This window comes from Staurois parvus, unplaced genomic scaffold (genome assembly GCF_062004578.1).
Source record: "Staurois parvus isolate SC_StPar_1 unplaced genomic scaffold, SC_StPar_1.0 ptg000423l, whole genome shotgun sequence".
Classification (NCBI taxonomy): domain Eukaryota; kingdom Metazoa; phylum Chordata; class Amphibia; order Anura; family Ranidae; genus Staurois; species Staurois parvus.
Genome location: NW_028318219.1, coordinates 4,695,286 through 4,714,273, shown reverse-complemented (window position 1 = coordinate 4,714,273; position 18,988 = coordinate 4,695,286). Strand labels below are relative to the sequence as shown.

Genomic DNA, 18,988 nt, shown 5'->3' with positions numbered 1-18,988 from the left:
GCCTCCTGTGCTGATTCTTACAGGAGATGTGTTACTGGCCAGATCAGGTGAAAAGCAGATGGTGGGGGGGCTCAAAAAAACCATTAATGAATGCAGCAACCACATCTTATGGTTGGTAAGCTGCAATAAATTACATTTTTGGTTTAATACCGCCTAAAGTTTTGAATAGAGTGATAAAGAGCTGAAACCTCCCCACTACAGGCCATAAAAGGTGTGATGGTATTTGAGTTATTGAATACCTTTTGGTGCAGGCTGTGTGAGCAGGGGGTCATAAGATTGGCACCAACAATTTGGAGGGTTCCAGGAGAAATGCATTCCAAAACACTGGGTGCTCCACTATATATTCATTCTCTCAGGACAGGTGTTCTTCAAAACCTCAAACACACTAGACATGTTCCTAACGTAGCAATATACCAGAACCCCACTGAACCCAACAACTGTTTTTGAGGGTAATTATAGGATTTTTGCACTCACTGTACAGTGTGTTTCTTGGAGTGCATTGAGGGACATGACAAGTCACGTACTGTTAGTTATGTTGCCACATACAGGAGGACTGGACAAAAAAAAAAGCTTAGTAGTGTACAATTTGTACAGCAAGTACAAAAATCCTATTTTCTTTTTTTGGCCATGGAGTGACAAATGAAGTCCTATACAGCAGTCTACAGGAGGATTAGACAAATACAAAATCTGTAGGCCTGTCCAGCATAACACCTTCTCTACCCAGCATGCTTCAGTTTGTAGCAAGCAGTACTAATAGCATATAAAGTGTTACTAAACCCACAACAGTAAAATCAGGCTGTATATACAGTAAAGCATGCTGGTTATACTCACTGTGGAACCTAAGGGGGTTCCTAAGAAGAGAGGATCAAACAGCATTTTTACACAATGTAAAACTGCTGTTTGATCCTGTCTTCTCTGATCCTCCCCTTTTTCCAGTGTTCCCGTTATCTCCTGATAAGACATATTGTGTGGAGATACTCTGCACATGCTCAATTTGATGTGTATTGCTAGAGAGGTTTTTTTTTTTCCTTGGGAGAGTGCATGTTAACAGCACAGAGCCAATCAGCACTGTGCAGGCAGAGGTCAGGGGTTCTACATCCTCCTAGAGCAGAAAACAACTCCAAGCTTTAACCAGTGCTCTTCTGAACACTGATATAAGTCACAAGACTGCACTAACTGCTGATGAGAAAGGGTATTTAGAAGTTTATATTTACTAAAATAATTGTGTTTCCATGTTGTGTGTACTGTGGGAAACTGGATGTAGTGAAGGCAGGGTCCGGGGAGACCGGATGTAGTGAAGGCAGGGTCCGGGGAGACCGGATGTAGTGAAGGCAGGGTCCGGGGAGACCGGATGTAGTGAAGGCAGGGTCCGAGGCGTATTAACACGTAAAAATGGGAAAACAAACTATACTTACCTGCTGTGTGTATTGGCTTTGCACAGAGCAGCCCCAATCCTCTTCTTAAGTCCCTTGCTGGCACTTCTGGCTCCTCCCTCCTCCTGAGTGCCCCCAGAGCAGGCAGCTTGCGCTGGGGCACTTGTGTGCTCACTCCCAAGCAGGTTCTCTGTGTCTCTAAGACACACAAAGCATGGCTTGGCCCTGCCCCTGGCTCCCTCCTCACTGGCTGTGATTAGCAGCAGCAGCCGCCGCCATTGACTTCCGCAGTTGTGTTTCAGCCAAAGAGGAGGCAATGGCCTGAGAGAGCTGTGCACAGTGCTGGATTGCGATCGGCTTAGGTAAGCATTGGGGTGACAGTGGGATACTGAAACTTTTCTTTTCATGCATAAAGGTTAAAAACCTTCAGCCTTTCAAATCACTGTAACATAAACACAGGAGTTGGACCTGTGTCCCTGTAACACCAAAATAAAAAAAAAAAAAGGATGTCACACAGAGTACAACGTTCTTGTGCAAGGAGCAACAATGAAAACAGAAGTGGGGATAACCTGCAGCCCAAGAAATGCCTAAATCTGACCCTGGATGAGGCCTACCTCATAGAGGAATCTGTCAACATGACCAGAGGAAGGACAATGAACACATTGCCCAACACCCAGACAGAACGGTCATCAACCATAGAGCATGACTTAATATGGAGACAAGCACTGAACCATAGCCCAGGTGAGAAGCTGGAAAACCTGAATCCCCCACCCCAAGGGGTTGAACAATAGGAAATACACTGCTCAAAAAAATTAAGGTAACACTTTTTAATCAGAGTCTAGCATCAAGTCAATGAAACTCCTGGGATATCGATCTGGTCAGTTAAGTAGCAGAGGGGGTTGTTAATCAGTTTCAGCTGCTTTGGTGTTAATGAAATCAACAACAGGTGCACTAGATGGGCAACAATGAGACGACCTCCAAAACAGGAATGGTTTTACAGATAGAGGCCACTGACATTTTTTTTCCCTACTCATCTTTTTTGACTGTTTTGTTTTGTACTAGTTTTGCATTTGGCTAGGGTCAGTGTCACTACTGGTAAGATGAGGCAATACCTGGACCCTACAAAGGTTAAACAGGCAGCCCAACTCCTCCAGGATGGCACATCAATGCATGCCATTGCCACAAGGTTTGCTGTGTCTCACAGCACAGTCTCAAGAGCATGGAGGAGATTCCAGGAGACAGGCAGTTACTCTGAGGAGAGCTGGACAGGGCTGTAGAGGGTCCTCAACCCATCAGCAGGACTGGTATCTGCTCCTTTGTGCAAAGAGGAACAGGATGAGCACTGCCAGAGCCCCACAACATGACTTCCAGCAGGCCACGGGTGTGAATGTGTTTGACCAATCAGAAACAGACTTCATGAGGGTGGCCTGAGGGCCCGACATCCTCTAGTGCGCCCTGTGCTCACTGCCCGGCACCATAGAGCTCAATTGGCATTTGCCATTGAACACCAGAATTGGCAGGTCTGTCACTGGTGCCCTGTGCTTTTCACAGATGAGAGCAGGTTCACCCTGAGCACATGTGACAGATGTGAAAGGGTCTGTAGAAGCCGTGGAGAACGTTCTGCTGCCTGTAACATGGTTCAGCATGACCGTTTTGGTGGTGGGTCAGTGATGGTCTGGGGAGGCATATCCATGGAGGAATGCACAGACCTCTGCAGGCTAGACAATGGCACGCTGACTGCCATTAGGCATCGGGATGAAATCCTTGGACCCATTGTCAGACCCTACGCTGGTGCTGGGCTCCTCCTGGCGCATAACAATGCCCGGCCTCATGTGGCAAGAGTATGCAGGCAGTTCCTGGAGGATGAAGGAATTGATACCATTGAATGGCCCCCACGCTCGCCTGTCCTAAATCCAATAGAACACCTCTGGGATGTCATGTTTCGGTCCATCCAATGCCGCCAGGTTTCACCTCAGACTGTCCAGGAGCTCAGTGAGGCCCTGGTCCAGATCTGGGAGGAAATACCCCAGGGCACCATCCGTCGTCTCATTAGGAGCATGTACCGCCATTGTCAGGCATGCATACAAGTATGTGGGAGCCATACAAACTACTGCGGACCATTTTGAGTTGTGGCAATGAAATTTCAGCAAAATGGACTGGCCTTCTGCATAATTTTTTCACTTTAATTTTCAGGGTGTCTTTGAATTCAGTCCGCTGTAGGTTGATAATTTTCATTTCCATCAAACGATAGGGAACCCTTACAGTCCTAACACATTACCCTGTCCAGAGCAGTATAGATATCCAGCAGGAGATTTTTCCCCATTGAGATCTGATGTGTTTTCAAAGTGTTAATGTTGATAAATGTAAGGTTCTTCACTTGGGATCTAAGAATATGCATTCATCATACATACTGGGGGTGGGGTACAACTGGGGGAATCAATGGTGGAGAAGGATCTGGGAGTTCTGGTAGATCACAAGCTTAATAATAGCATGTAATGCCAAGCTGCGGTTTCTAAAACAAGCAAAATCCTCTCTTGTATTAAAAGAGGTATAGACTCCAGAGAGAGGGATATAATTTCCCCCCATACAAATCATTAGTAAGACCTCATCTGCAATATGCAGTTCAGTTTTCAGTAAGAGCTGTGAAAATGAGGAATAGACTCCCTCAAGAGTTGGTTCTGACCAGCTCAGTGGATTGCTTTTAAAAAAGTCCTGGATTGTTTCTTAGACACACAGAATATAACTGGATACATTTCTAGGTAACGTTGATCCAGGGAATATCCGATTGCCTCTCGGGGGATCAGGAAGGAATTTTTTTCCCTGCAGGAGCAAATGGGACCATGCTTTGCTGGGTTTTTTTGCCTTCCTCTGGATTAACCATAGGTATAGGTTTAAACATTCTTTTCTTTTTTTTTTTTTAAATGGTTGGACTAGATGGACTTTTTTTTTCAGCCAGCCTAACTCTGTTCCTTTAATTTTATTGAGCAGTGTATTTAGTGAAGAAAGAAAAAGTCCTTGTCAAGGCAATACCAACCATGAGAAGCAGAAAAGTCCTAAACCTTTGGTCACCTGACCCCATAAGGGTTGGGAAATGAGAACTCGATAGCTGTAGGCCGTGCTGAAGAAAAATCACCTTGCCAAATAGGTGCTTCCCAGCACTTAAAAAAAAAAAAAAAAGGCTAGAAACTGCAAATGGCGAAGGGCATGAACTGGACACCTAACTCAAGCACAAATCGCATGATTCGATCCCAAATGGCGGAAGGGTAAGGTGCATGGGAAAACATCCCAACTAGGGTATCAAAGTTAGAGCCTAACCATAAACAAGATGGCTTTCATCCCTGAAGAAGTCGATGATGAACTAGCCATACCAGTATGCACGCCCTAAAAACCAGCATACCAGGATGCTACCTAAAAAAAAAAAAAAAATCCTGGCTATCCTTAATTCGAAGAGTCACAGAACTAAGAATGCTTCTAGTTCCCCATAGCCACTGAAGCAGTAGTATCTGTGGGATAACAGGACAGCAAAAATATTTGCCTAAGCATAACTAGAACAGGGACCAGTGTTGGGAGGGCTTCTACGGATAAACCAAGGAAGAGGTGCCTAACCCCAAATGCACAGGCCCCACAGAGTCCTTAAAGCACTCCCTGTTCCTGATGGAGGACACCTCCAGTAGGTGACTAGTTTATTCAACCTGCATACAGCTCAGGAAGACACAGGGCCCTCCTCCGACATTCTTTACCTGCAACACGGGCTGAGATGAACCTTGTGCACAAGCCAAGGAAAGAACTGGCTTTCAAGGGATTTTGCGGTACTTTCCACATCCAGAAATAACTTCCATTCCTTCCTGATAATGAAGTTGTGCTTACCTGCCGTCCAGTGGTGTTGACCCAGAAGACCTGACCAGAGGGATCCCAGGGTGTAGAAGGAACTATCTGTTCCGAAAATTCAGAATACAGTCCTGGAGATGATAATTTTGAGGACCAGGCCTTGTCAGGTATCTCTTAGGGAGGTTGATAATTCAAGTAAGGAACTACCAGATCTCTTAAAGAAGACATATAGGAATGCTCAGAGACGAGATGCACAATAACAGAGTAATGGACTGAGAGGCGATAGGAGAAGGGGGAAGTGCCTCTGAGAAGAAGACCCTCCCACTACTGTTATGAAGAGGAAGAGAGATGGCTAAGGCAACCCATAGATTACTCAATCTTCTTTCCTTCCACCAGCCTTCCCGATGGTTACTGCATTTGGCTATAGCTGCTGGCAGTAATTGTGGAAAAAAAAAATGGTTATACCAAAGTCGTTTAATGGATTGACTGCCCATACATGGATCGAATCTCAAGTGGTCCCTGCGGAAAAGAAAGTTCCTCCAAAAAAAAAAAACTGATAAGGGAGAGACTGTGTGTATTCTGAATCCGAGATGGGCAATGCGACTGATGGCCGAGCCTCTTCTTGACTTTGCAGGGGAAGGTACAGGAGTGCACTTGGGGCCTCTGTGGTCAGCATCGATGTAGAATTGGTGAATTTGATGATACGGCAGGGAAATCTGCCTCGCCCTCGGACTCGAATGAAGTAGGCCCATTAACTATAAGATCACTGGATTCCAGACGGAGCACACAACTTGAGAACCATTAGAATTTGAGCTTGGGTGGGGTCACCAGATACAGCAGGATCGTGTTCTGTCGAGATGTGTCTAGATATTGCGGCCTTTGGTGTTAATGCAGCTAAGCTCACCATACGAGGCAAAGCCTCTGGTACTCAAATACCCAGACAGCTAGAGGTCGATAAGGGCTTGAAGGCCAGAGGTGACCAAGGTCACTATAGGCAGGCATTAGGAACAGACAAGAGATTGCAAAGCAAGAGCTGTAGTGGGACAGTGTTTCATCAGTGCTGAATAGTGGGAAAGAATGCACAGAACACACCACTCAGTAGATAACCGTGTCCAATCCCTCTTCCTGGATAAAACCAGTGGTGCAGCTAACGAGGTGCCTCCTGATCAACTTGTTAAAGTGGGTCTTCAGAGACACAGGGCAAGCCATTGGCTCTGTATCTGAAATGCGCGCTGTTGTGAACCTGTTGCTAGGCTGGGGTCTGGAAAGCATCTAAAGCAGACCCAGTGCTCAAAGGTCCCTTCCAGACCACTCCTGCAATGTCCAGTGGGGCTCTGGGTGCGGCACTCTAAAGGTAGGAAAGGCCGATCCAGAAAGTGACTATATAAAAGTAAGCTCAAACAGCAAAGTAGCGGGTAATCTTGATTGAAGAAGAAATTGAAAAATGAAAGAAAAAAATAGCAACAATGATTATTTTTTTCACAGCACAAATAAAGAAGTCCATTCTCCTAGGAGACTAGGAAAAAATCAGAATGCATGCTGGATAAAGGAGGTATCACCCTGGGCTGGTCTGCAGATTTTTTGGTAGACATTATCTAATCCTTATGTATGCCCCAGTGTGAGGCTTCCAGTATCTCAATGGACAAAAAAGAAAACTCTGTTGTCCTCATGAATTTAACTGCAATTGCTGAAATAAGGAGGGAATGGCATAGGCTGCCATAGCTGACCTCCTCCTGAAAAGGCTAGTTACCAATGTGTTGCTTTTCTATGTTCCAAGATGTGGAGGCAGAAGAAGAATACGACACTTGAAATCAGAACAGCATACAAAAACCACCGACCTGAAACCTGTACAGTAAAGGGTGGACTTGTAGGGCACAGCATGAGACAAACCACATACTTTTGACCTGAAATCAGAACCGGTTTCTATACTTTCTCCAGGTCAAGCAATGTTAGATTTCATATTTCCTTTTAAGCGGTAATGAACCCAAAACCAAAAATGTAATATATTGCAGCTTACCAGTCATTTGATGTGGTGGTTGCATTAGTTTTCTTTTCTTTGCTTTTTTTTCCCCCTCTGTTTTTAACTGGTGATCTGACAAGTAACAGACCTCCTGTATTAGTGAGACACCATGCTGGAGGAATGAGACAGGAGGCACAGCAGTATTGTCAGTCTGGGGGAGGGAAATGTTAAATATATTAGCAAATTTAAATACAATACCAAATTGAAATCAAACTCCAGAGAACACTTTATAATCAGTTACAGCAGTTACTTTCCTTTTAGGATAAAGGTTTTGCATGTATAAATAAAAGCAGATCATTTTAATCACCCCTGCCAGTGTTAAGTGGTTTGTCCACCATCCTTGCACACCAATACAATCTGTACTTTTGAAAAACAACAGGCTTGCTTCACCAGGTGAAAATAGAAGTAAAAAAGCTTAAGAAAAGGAAACAAAAGCAGCCACCACATCTAATAATTGGTAAGCTGCAATATAATAAATGTTCGCTTTTGGATTTAATACTGCTTTAAAGTGTTACTAAACCCCGGACCCTGCATTCGCTATATCTGGTCTCCCCGGACCCTGCATTCACTATATCTGGTCTCCCCAGGACCCTGCATTCGCTATATCTGGTCTCCCCAGACCCTGCATTCGCTATATCTGGTCTCCCCAGGACCCTGCATTCACTATAATCGGTCTCCCCGGACCCTGCATTCGCTATATCTGATCTCCCCGGACCCTGCATTCACTATAATCGGTCTCCCCGGACCCTGCATTCGCTATATCTGGTCTCCCCGGATCCTGCATTCGCTATATCTGGTCTCCCCGGACCCTGCATTCACTATATCCGGTCTCCCCGGACCCGGCATTCACTATATCCGGTCTCCCCGGACCCGGCATTCACTATATCCGGTCTCCCCGGACCCGGCATTCACTATATCCGCTCTCCCAGGAACCTGCATTCACTATATCCAGTCTCCCCGGACCCTGCATTCACTATATCCAGTCTTCCCGGACCCTGCATTCACTATATCCGGTCTCCCCGGACCCTGCATTCACTATATCCGGTCTCCCAGGAACCTGCATTCACTATATCTGGTCTCCCCGGACCCTGCATTCATTATATCCGGTCTCCCTGGACACTGCATTCACTATATCCAGTCTCCCCGGACCCTGCATTCATTATATCCGGTCTCCCCGGACCCTGCATTCACTATATTTGCTCTCCCCGGATCCGGCATTCACTATATTTGCTCTCCCCGGATCCGGCATTCACTATATCAGGTCTCCCAGGACCCTGCATTCACTATATCTGGTCTCCCCGGACCCTGCATTCACTATATCTGGTCTCCCCGGACCCTGCATTCACTATATCTGGTCTCCCCGGACCCTGCATTCACTATATCTGGTCTCCCCGGACCCTGCATACACTATATCTGGTCTCCCCGGACCCTGCATACACTATATCTGGTCTCCCACAGTACACAAAACATGGAAATGCAAATATGTTAGTAAATAAAAATTAAATAAAAAAAATAAAATTTCTCATCAGCAGTATATAGCAGTTTTGTGACTTCTATCAATGCCCAGCCAAGCACTGGTTAAAGCTTGGAGGAGGAGTTTTCATTCTCTCACTGTCCTATGAGGCTGTATGACCCGTGACCCTGTCTGGACAGCGCTGATTGGCCCTGTGCTAATCACATGCACCCTTCCAAGAAAAAAAAGACTGCACACTCTTAGTTCGGTGTGTATTGCTAGTCTTTTTTGTAAGGGTGCAAATTTGCAAACTCTTCCCTTTCCTCTGTTATGACTGCTTGGCCCAGTGCTGTCACACAAGGGTAGGTAGAGTCCTCAGACCTATTTAGTCTCCAATTGCAATGACTGAGTTTACACAAGCTGTTGTTTTCACTCCAGGCGGCTAAAAAGGAGCCGCAGGGGTATGTACAGCAGGAATGTGCTGAGGAGGGTGAGGACATTAACCTGAATGTGCAAAGCAGTGCTTTGCCTTAAAGTGTTACTAAACCCACAACAGTACAATCAGTCTGTATATGCAGTAAAGCATGCTTGATACACTCACTGTGGAACCTAAGGGGTTATCCTCTGCATTGCATAAAAAGGCTGTTTGATCCCGTCTTCTCTGATCCTCTCCTCCTTCCACAGTCCCCAATCCATCTCCTGATAGTACAGAGCCCTAGGAGACACTCTGCACATTCTCAGTTTGGTGTGTATTGCTAGAATGTAACTTTTTTTTTTCAGTAAAAGGGCTCCACCCTGCCCCCTCATGCACATCAGTCGCCTACATAAATGATGTGCTCTGTGCTCACTGAGCCTCCTGGGATTTGCACGTCGCATATCTCAGGAGGCATAACCCTTCATTGAAAAAAGGAGGGGGCAGGCCTAGTGGCGCATCATTGGGAGGCTTGCCAACTAACCCCGAAAAGCTGGCTGCCTCCCCCATGACGTCACACAAGGGACCAAGTGGGGGCTGCAGGACAATGCTGGATCTGCAATGTGCAGAACACAGCACCAGGTAAGCAGAGGATAAAAACAAAAAAAGGGGGAGACTGAAGATCCACTCTAAGCCAGCCTGGCTGTGGTGTGTAATTCGCCAAATAAGTTTTACAAAAATACAAATCCTTATGCAATCCTTGTGTAGATTTAGCCATTTAGCTGAAGCTCAGCTTTAACCACTTGCCACTCTGCCAACAGCGAATTTACTGCGTCCCCTAGCATAGTGACGTAACGGAACATCGCGGTCCTCATACACACTGGTGGCACGATCCTGTGACAGCAAATCCGTGCTCAGTACCCGGCTCCCCAGGTATCATGTGATTCTTATGACCAATTTTAGCAGTCACATGACAACATGTAATCAAAACGGTCACAAATGGCTAACATTCATGACAGCTTTTTTACTATTGTGATGCTGTGATTGGCTCACAGCTATCGCATGGTACCTGGGCCAATAACTGCACCCTGTGATTAGCTGTACCCAATCACAGCATGACAATAGTAAGCAAGCTGTCATGAATGAAAGCCATTCATGACAGTTAAAATGATTGCTTATAACAGTGATCATCACTGTTATAAGCAATCACAGTGTAAGAAAAGAAAATCCCTGATCACCCCCCAGAGTTGTACAGTGTCACTATAGTGGGACTGATCTATTCTGACATGTAAAAAAAAACAACAAAAAGTAAAAAAAAAAATTAGAAGTTTTGTTTTTACACGCATACTGTCACCAATCAGTATCCATGATCACTGCCACTCCAGTCATATGATTCTGTACTGCACCAGTGGCCTATGTTAAAAAAAAAAAAAAGGAGTAAAGTATTTAATTTATTCATTTTCAAAAAAAATTGACAAAAAATTACAACTTCAAAAAACTGCCATGCCTTTAACTAAATACCTTGGACTGTTACTTGCCAAAAAATTAGTAATTTTAGGGCCTTAACAAATGAGACAGGCTGTCAGTACATCATCATTGCTCAATTTTCAAATATATATCCCATTATTTGTAGACGCTATAACTTTCACAAAGACTAAATAATATACACTGATTTGGGTTATTACCAAAGAAATGTAGCAGAATACATTTTGGCCTAAATTAAGAAAGTTTATTTGTTTGCAAAATGTTATAACAGAACTAAGAAAATTTGTTTTTTTTTCCAACATTTTCAATATTTTTATGTTTATATCAAAAAAAAAAAAAAAACCTCACTGGTGATTAACCAGTTGCCTACTGGGCATTTTTACCCCCTTCCTGCACAAGCCAATTTTCAGTGCTATTGCACTTTGAATGACAATTGCAATTTTTTGCTAAACAAACAAAAAAAGACTGAAATTTTGAGGGGGGGCGATTTTCCTAGTTTCTATTACAAACTTTTTCAAACAGGTAATTTTTCTCCTTCACTGATGTGCATTGATGAAGCTGCACTGATATGTGGCACTGATAAACAGCAATGATGGGCACCAAGAGGCAGCACTGAAGGGCACAGATTGGCAGCACTGTTGGGCACTTTTGAGGTTGCACTAATAATTCAGTCCCCTGATTATCAGTGTAGATGTCTTCTTTCACACTTGCCAGTTATCGGCAGTACTTTCCTCACACTGTGACAGTGTAAGGAATGAACTGTTGATAATTGGCAAGTGTGTTTACACAGCTAATTACGTGGTAAAAGGCCGCTGTGATTGGCCCTTTACTGTGTCGTGATCAGCTGTGTCCAAAGCACACAATGTTCACAGAGCGCCAGGGTGAGCGCCGCTGTGGGAGGACGTCATAGGAAGTGGTTAAATATCACCAAAAGAAAGCTCTATATATGAAAAAAAAAAAAATTTAATTTATGTAGTGTTGCATGACCGAACAATTGCCAAGTAAAGTAGCACAGGGTCGAACAGCATAAAATGTCCTGGTCATGAAGGGAGTTAATACCTTCTGGAGGTCAAGTGGTTGTAGTAGAACTTTGGCTAGGTATGAACATTCAAATACTAAAAAGACTTAACAGGCGTAACACTTTTAAACAAGCCTGCACTGACCTCTGTAGCTGCAGACACTGTGGAGCCCTTTTCCTTAATGTTCAAAAAAAAAAATACTTTAAAGCTGAACTCCAGGAATTATTATTTATTTAATAATTAGGCCCAGCTTGGTTATATCCAATGCATAATATCTCACGCGGGGGTCTGCAGAAATCCACCAAAGCACCCTGTGATAAAGTCAGCACTGGACTCTCCCAGGTGCAGCTTGAGTGACTTGCTATTTGTATAGGGAACACAGGGGGTCACGCCCTACTGACCTAGTGACACCCCCTCCCCTTTAAGTATGCAGATGGCAAGTTGCTCGAGCAGCATTCAAAGAGACCAGGGCTGATTGTATGATGCTCAGACTTCTTTCAGGTGATACTCGAGCACCTGCATACTCAACAGGGGAGGGGGGGGGGGGGGGGTCAGTCACTTAAGCAGCACCCAGAAGAGATAAGAACTGTATGTAGCACAGGCTACTACAGTGCATTTCTGCAACCCCATTGGCCCTCCAGATATGAACAATTAGATGTAACCAGACTGGGCCAATGTAAAAAAAAAAAAAAAAAGAATGAAAATGAACAGAAAAATCAGCACAAGGGACATAACGTACAGTCAAGTAGGATGTGTCCCTTATGCTGTTAGTTGAAATCACCTTTTGTCCATGCTCCACCCCCACCATCTCTCAGTGTGGTGGGGGTTAACAGAACTAAGGGACTATCACAGGCTCTCATCAAGAGTGGCTGACTATGCCCGCCCCTTCCACCTACCAGATATATTCATAGAAGCCATACTCTGCTCCCTTTATTGATAGATCATCTTTCATTCATAGAAGCTAGACTTTTCAATCATCTCCCCGTCCTCCATTCATAGAAGCTCTTGGGGAGAACAGATGACAGCTCCTTAGTTGTACCAGATTACTGTGGCAGGGTTTGGCCATGGACAGGAGAATTTCACCTTAATGGAGAGACATCAGCACGAGGGCCACAGTCTACAGACTACGTTATGTCTCTTGTGCCGATTTTGTTTTCTGTTTTTTTTGCTGCACATAGGTTATGTTTTTTTTTTCAGTGTCTCTTGCACCTCCCCTTCCAGCAAACACTGAACAGCTCAAGGTACCCTGCTACCCCCTCTACAAGCAGTGACCCCGCAGCTCATCCCTTCTTTCACTGATACAGCAACTCCGCTCTCCTTTCCCAGCATTGACTTGGTAGCCTGCCATCCTTCTAATAGCCAGGGGCAGATCAGATTGCAAAGACTAGCTTTGAATGACTTTAATGACCTTTGAGGATGAATTGCTTCACAGTGCCTGAAGCTACAGTAATGGCGGACTTTAAAGCATATTCACAGGTTATTAACCACTTCAAGTCCGGATACTTTCACCTCCTTCCTGCCCAGGCCAATTTTTAGCTTTCAGAGCTATCACACATTAAATGACAATTGCGCAGTCATGCAACACTGTACCCATATGAATTTTTTAGCATTTTTTGAGACAGATAAAATTTTATTTTGGTGGTATTTAATCACCACTTGGATTTTCATTTTTTTGGTATATAAATGAAAAAAATCTAAACATTTTGAAAAAAATTGTTTTTCATATAAAATTTAGCAAATAATCTTTCTTCATAAATCTTGGCCAAAATGTATTCAGCTATCTTTTTAGTAAAAAAAATAACCCAAATTAGTTTATAACCAACAATTATAATTTCTCAAAAAAATTTTTTACATTATTTTATTTTTAATATTTTTTTTAACATACTGTCACCCTAGCAGTACAGTGTCACCATGGTGACACTGTACTACTTGTGGGAGGTGATTAAGATTTTTTTTTCTTTTTATACAAAGATTACTTTTACACCCATAAAGGCTGTAAAAGCAATAAATTCCCCTTCTCTCTGGCTGTATCCCTGCAGTCATTGAGAAATACTGTGAGAACTGTGATTGGTCACAGCTTGTCACATGGTAAAAGGCTGTTGTGAATAGCCTTGTACCATGTGACCTCTGTGATCATTCACAGATTTCACACGTAGTAACTAATGATGTCAGGAAGTGACATCTTGTTTACTACTGTTCATGTGATCACTGATTGGCCAATCAGTGATTGCTGTACGGGACCTCTGTGTGAGGTCCTGATTCATGTGATCACTGATTGGCCAATCAGTGATCACATGAATCAGGACCTTACACAGAGGTCCCGTACAGCAATCTGTGTTCTGCTGTGGGCCCCGATTGCGGCGCCATGCGCTCCCAGGTAGCACGCACAGGCAATGAATGTGGGGGGGGGGGGGGGATGTTTAGAAACGTCAGAAGTGCTCCAGTCCAGCCGTTAATCGACATGGGCCGGACGGGAAGAGGTTAAGGAATTTAAATATTTGAATGCTCATATCCTAGCCATAGTTATACATTTATAAATCCTTATAGGAAATGTAGTAATAAAATGTGGAAATGCAAACAAAACCCCGAAATGCATACTCCCCGAGAACAGAGTTTTCCTTAAATGCATTTTTCTTCCCAAGCAGGAACATAACGGACATCTTCCCGCCCACAAAACACACGTTGACTTTTTTTAAGGTTTTATTTTTAATACAGTAAGAAATATTGCACATGATCAACATGTCTGTTCTGTAGCAGTCCTTTCTTTGAACAAACGAAAATATAAGCGCAAGATGTCTCCACGATCTGATGTGTGGGGTACGCTGGTGGCAGGGGGGGTAGGCATTGTATGCTGGCACCCCCTCGGTTTGTTTGTTTTACTGTTCAGTCTTCCTGGCAGATACAGGGTGCTGTGCCACTGCTAAGCAGTTCATCTTTAAAAACAAGCAAGCCACCGGCGTAAAAGGAAATAGCGAGCATCAGCCTCCATCCTGTGATCATCCTCGTCTGTATTGCCTTTGGTTTGCACATTGTGATGGAATACCTCCCACTGCCACCAAATGGGCCCATGCCCCTGTTACAGGGACAAAACGGCTGGCGCCCTCGAGGCCCGAACAAAGTCTGTGTGCTGCAGCACCGTAAGAGTAGGAAAGCTTAATAGCACTATATAATGCAGCATGTTTGTATAGAGGGGCGGATGGGTCACCCACGTGAATACAGCATCGAAACTCAAAGCAACGTGATTAACAGGCAAGTCCCCTCCCTAGTGCAGGGTAAGTCACATGATAGGAAGGGGCCAATCCCACATGCCCTGGATCCTGAGCACAAGCACCCTGTGCATATATAGCTGTACGTCTCTATTTTTTTTTATTTTTTTTTTTTCACAGTCATTGCCATTCCCGACATATCAAAGTGCACCTCATTATTGATTTATGGGCCAATGGGTCTGTAACGCTTCTATATAGCTGTGATCATACGGTTCTATATAGCAGTTTGTACGTATGGTGTGCCCACCCATGGCTATAATGAGAGCACAGATAGATCCCTCAGTGACTGTAACAGGAACTGTGCAAAAAAGAAGAGCAAACACCTTCTCAGCCTACATGTGCATCTATGTATACTGACAGTGTATACACCATTATATACAGCAGAGTCCATTCTGTATACTGACAAGAACTCTACAACCAGCAGGGCTTTGCCTCTGTATACAGTTCCTCTAAGGACTGCACACAGCGCCTTCTCTGTAAGGGAACAATCTGTCTTCGCGTTACCCAGAACAGCCAGCAAATCCTTCTTAAACAGACCCTGTCACCAATTTGCAGCAAAAATCGTTTTTTTATTTTTAAAGCTTATTTGCAGTTTTTTTTCTTTTTTACTTATTTTATTTGTTTTATACTTTATTAGATTTACATTAATTATTTTTGGCTTAATATAAACTTGCTAGGTAATTGGCACAACCCCTTCCTTGCATGCCACAGGCTTCTTCTCTTCTGGGGGGGGTATCTAATTACTGTCTGTTCTGGCCCAGCTCCTTCACCCCTCCCCCAGATACCCTTTTATGTAGTAACTGAAGGAGGAACAAAGCGGAATCACTTCCAAGATGGCAACACCCAGCAGTGGTCTCAGATATCTACACTTTTACAGTTCAATACCATGCAAACAAAACCATGTAAACAACATAGAATCCTATGAGAAGTTTGTTATTGAAATAAATTGGCGACAGGGTCTCTTTAAGGTCTCCCATGCTGCAATGAAAAACCAGCCGAGGCAATTCTACCCTCATCGCCACTAACAAGATCCCCTCTCCTGTAAAGAACACACTTCAATGCACTTTTGCAGAGAGGGGCACAAAAAAGGCATCTTATGAAAGATTTAAGTGAGAAGTCACCGATGGAAGATTCTAAATTTGGTCAGCATGCTAAGTTTGGGGCCCGATCAGCTGCAGTACCCAGAACAAGCATGTGGCACGGAAGCCGAAAAACGGCAGGCTTCCCACACAGGTAGGTTGCTTCATGACAGGTTGTCTTCATCGTTCAATATCAACCAATGGCAAAGAAGCAATTGTTCTGCGTTAGAAACGTATGCAGTCTGTACTCGACAAACAAGCCCTGCCCACTCCTCAGCACCACACATACAGGTAAGAGCACACACTTGTATCATACAGACATACACACAGTGTATATATATGTATACATACATGCCTGTGCCAAATGTGATGTGCTGCCGAATCAACATTCTTATAGAAGGAATTTCAACATTGACCATCTGGCTTAAAAAAAAAGTCTACATATATATATAGAATTATATATATTTATACAGCTCCCCATAGTGCAGCTGCTTCTGGTTGAACTAAAGTGTCATAAGAAAATATGTTTTTTTGTTTTTTTTCTTTTAATCCCCCCCCACTAAAAATCACCCTGTCCGCCCATCACGGCACTTGCGTCCTTGGGTGTAGGACAGTGAGACACGCGCTTTTCAATGAAACACACCGTTTTCTGATTAACAATCCACCACAACTGCTTTGTCACAATCCTGCTGCTGGGGTCCATACAATCCACAGTCACGGCATTCCCTGCTTCATCACTATGCTTTGTCCACCACCATGCCAAAGACATGTCATTTTTTTTTTTTTTTAGCATTCTATACTATGTAGGAACACCCGGTAGAAGGCCAGGCTGCCAGACCCCTAGCAGGCCCTCCATGTTTAAAAAAACAAAAACAAAAAACAAAACATTGATTAGCCATTTCTACTTGCAGCCAGACCCAGAACTACAGTGTTTAATCCAGTGTGGATTATTATCACACTGCCGACATCTGGGAGTCTCTGCCCGCAGGAGGGTGGCGCTGCCCATCCAGAGTGCACATCTGCCAAGGAATGGGTGGATTGTCTGTGCAAGTGGGGTGAAGTCTGGTTGCGGGTAGGGGAGCAGGTTATCCATTGTCGGCCCCGGGTATTCCTTGCTTGAGGTTGTCCCTCAACCCTTAGGAGTTCACTGGGTGCCCATGCAGAAAGGGGTCCCCACCCTTAACCACTCATCTAGTGTTGGAGGAGTCAGGAGGTTCCTGGCCTGCCTCCCAAGTGGCATCAGGGGGCTCGTTGGGCCGCAGCGTGGGATCCTGGGGGGGCTGCATTTCAGAAGGTGCTGAGGTTTCAGAGGTGCTGGGGGAAGAGTGCTCTTGAAAAGGGTGAAGTTCTGTTGGTGTGGCGGTCTGCATGATCTTCTGTCTCACCTCGCGGATCTTCAGCTGGAGACACACCTTTGTGGGAAAGATGTCCGAGTAGCGGGACTGGAAGGCGGCCGTGGCCTGGGCTAAGAATAAGCCAACACAAAAGAAGAGTTAGCCTGTACAGTGTACATCACATACGTAACAAAGCCCTTTCAATGGTCTCATACAGAAAATCTGGAGTGGGCTTTGAAGCTAGCCGTACAAATTTAGATTTCCCTCGTTCAACACAAGAGAAAATCAATAAATTCCTCCATCCACACTAAATGGTGTGGATGGAGGAATCTGCATCAGCAGCTATCGTATTCAAACAGCTGCAGCAACGTTAGCGGTCTAAATTCCCAAACAGTGACTGCATCTGATCAAATGCAGTCATTGTTTGGTCCATCATTTTTCGAGCTGGGTATGGCTACTTTATTATTCCTTGCCTATTCCTCCAACAGATTACTCTAATGCCAAGGACAACCAATGTACAGGATCGGGACACAATGCCACTCAACGCATGACACTGCATTTACAACGTTTTGTAGAAGTATTGACCTCTACATGGACTTACAAAAGGTGTTACAGCCTGGAACCTAAACAGCTTTAGCTGGGATTTTAGATCACTAATCTTGTAAAATATGGGTGGATAACATATAATTAAGGTACCTATAAACCAGGAGTACGGAATTTATATTTGCAGAGGTCCGATAAGTAAAATTTTTTTCCAGCAGGAGGCAGAATAGTAATGAAGTGTGAGAAGCACAGCTCAGCATTGGATGGAGGGCGGCAGCTGCAAGAGTTAAAGCATAACTACACTGCATCTGAGCACTACCAACCAAAAATGCTATTTAATTCATTTTTAATATTCAAAGCAAACTGCGTCATTTATCCATGTCTCCATGCTTTGAAAACATTGAAAGACACCCCACAGTAATTCTGGCTGTGGCCATCTTGAGTAAGGGAGGGCAAATGATTCAATCCATCTGCCCTTAGTTCAGACATAAAAGCAGGAGGGCATGCTCAGCTGAGAAAACCCCTCTTCCCCTCCCCTCCAGAAGACTCCTGGGATGTATGATGTAACTTGCCTAGGAAAGAAACCAGGAAGTAACTGAAGAAATGCAATAAAAATTACCGTATTTTTCGCCGTATAAGACGCACTTTTTCTTCCCCAAAACTGGGGGGGGGGGGAAATGTCAGTGCGTCTTATGGGGCAAATATGGAGCGGCCGGTCCGGTATTTCCACCGTGGCCGTGTCAGAATACCGGGCCGGCCACTCAGCTCTGCAGCGGGACCTTACCTGTTCCTCTATCCAGCGGCGCGCTGTCTCCCCGGCTTCTATAGTGTGGGCACTGGGCATGACAGCCGGGTGCCAAGTGCGCATGTGCAAGAAGCGGTACTTTTTGTGAATGGTAAGGTGGTACCTGGGACACATAACAGATCCCAGAAGCCGCCGGACCAATCACAAAGCGCAAGTGCTTCTCGCTCATGCGCACTGGGCACCTGGCTGTCATGCCGAGCGCCATTACAGAAGCCGGGAAGACAGCGCGCGGCTGGATCGAGGAACAGGTAAGATCAAACAAAAACTCTGCAGAAGTAAGAGCGGGTACCTGTCAAATTCAGGTACCCGCTCCCCACCTCCCCAAAGGTCAGCAGTCATCTGTACTGTCCGCAGTCTCTGGTCATCCCTGT

The 18,988-nt window shown here is 44.6% G+C and overlaps 1 protein-coding gene across 8 annotated transcripts in view; it reads right to left on the bottom strand.

Annotated features, from left to right (window-relative positions):
- Positions 1 to 14,277: 14,277 nt before the first annotated feature.
- The window catches only part of CIC (capicua transcriptional repressor), a 280,330-nt gene continuing 275,619 nt past the window's right edge, over positions 14,278 to 18,988 (bottom strand). For all 8 annotated transcript variants that reach the window (XM_089687365.1, XM_089687363.1, XM_089687368.1 and 5 more), the window contains exon 22: positions 14,278 to 17,400. In XM_089687365.1, coding sequence (XP_089543491.1) covers positions 17,123 to 17,400 — 278 coding nt within the window. In that variant the 3' untranslated portion in view covers positions 14,278 to 17,122. The remainder of the gene's footprint in view (positions 17,401 to 18,988) is intronic.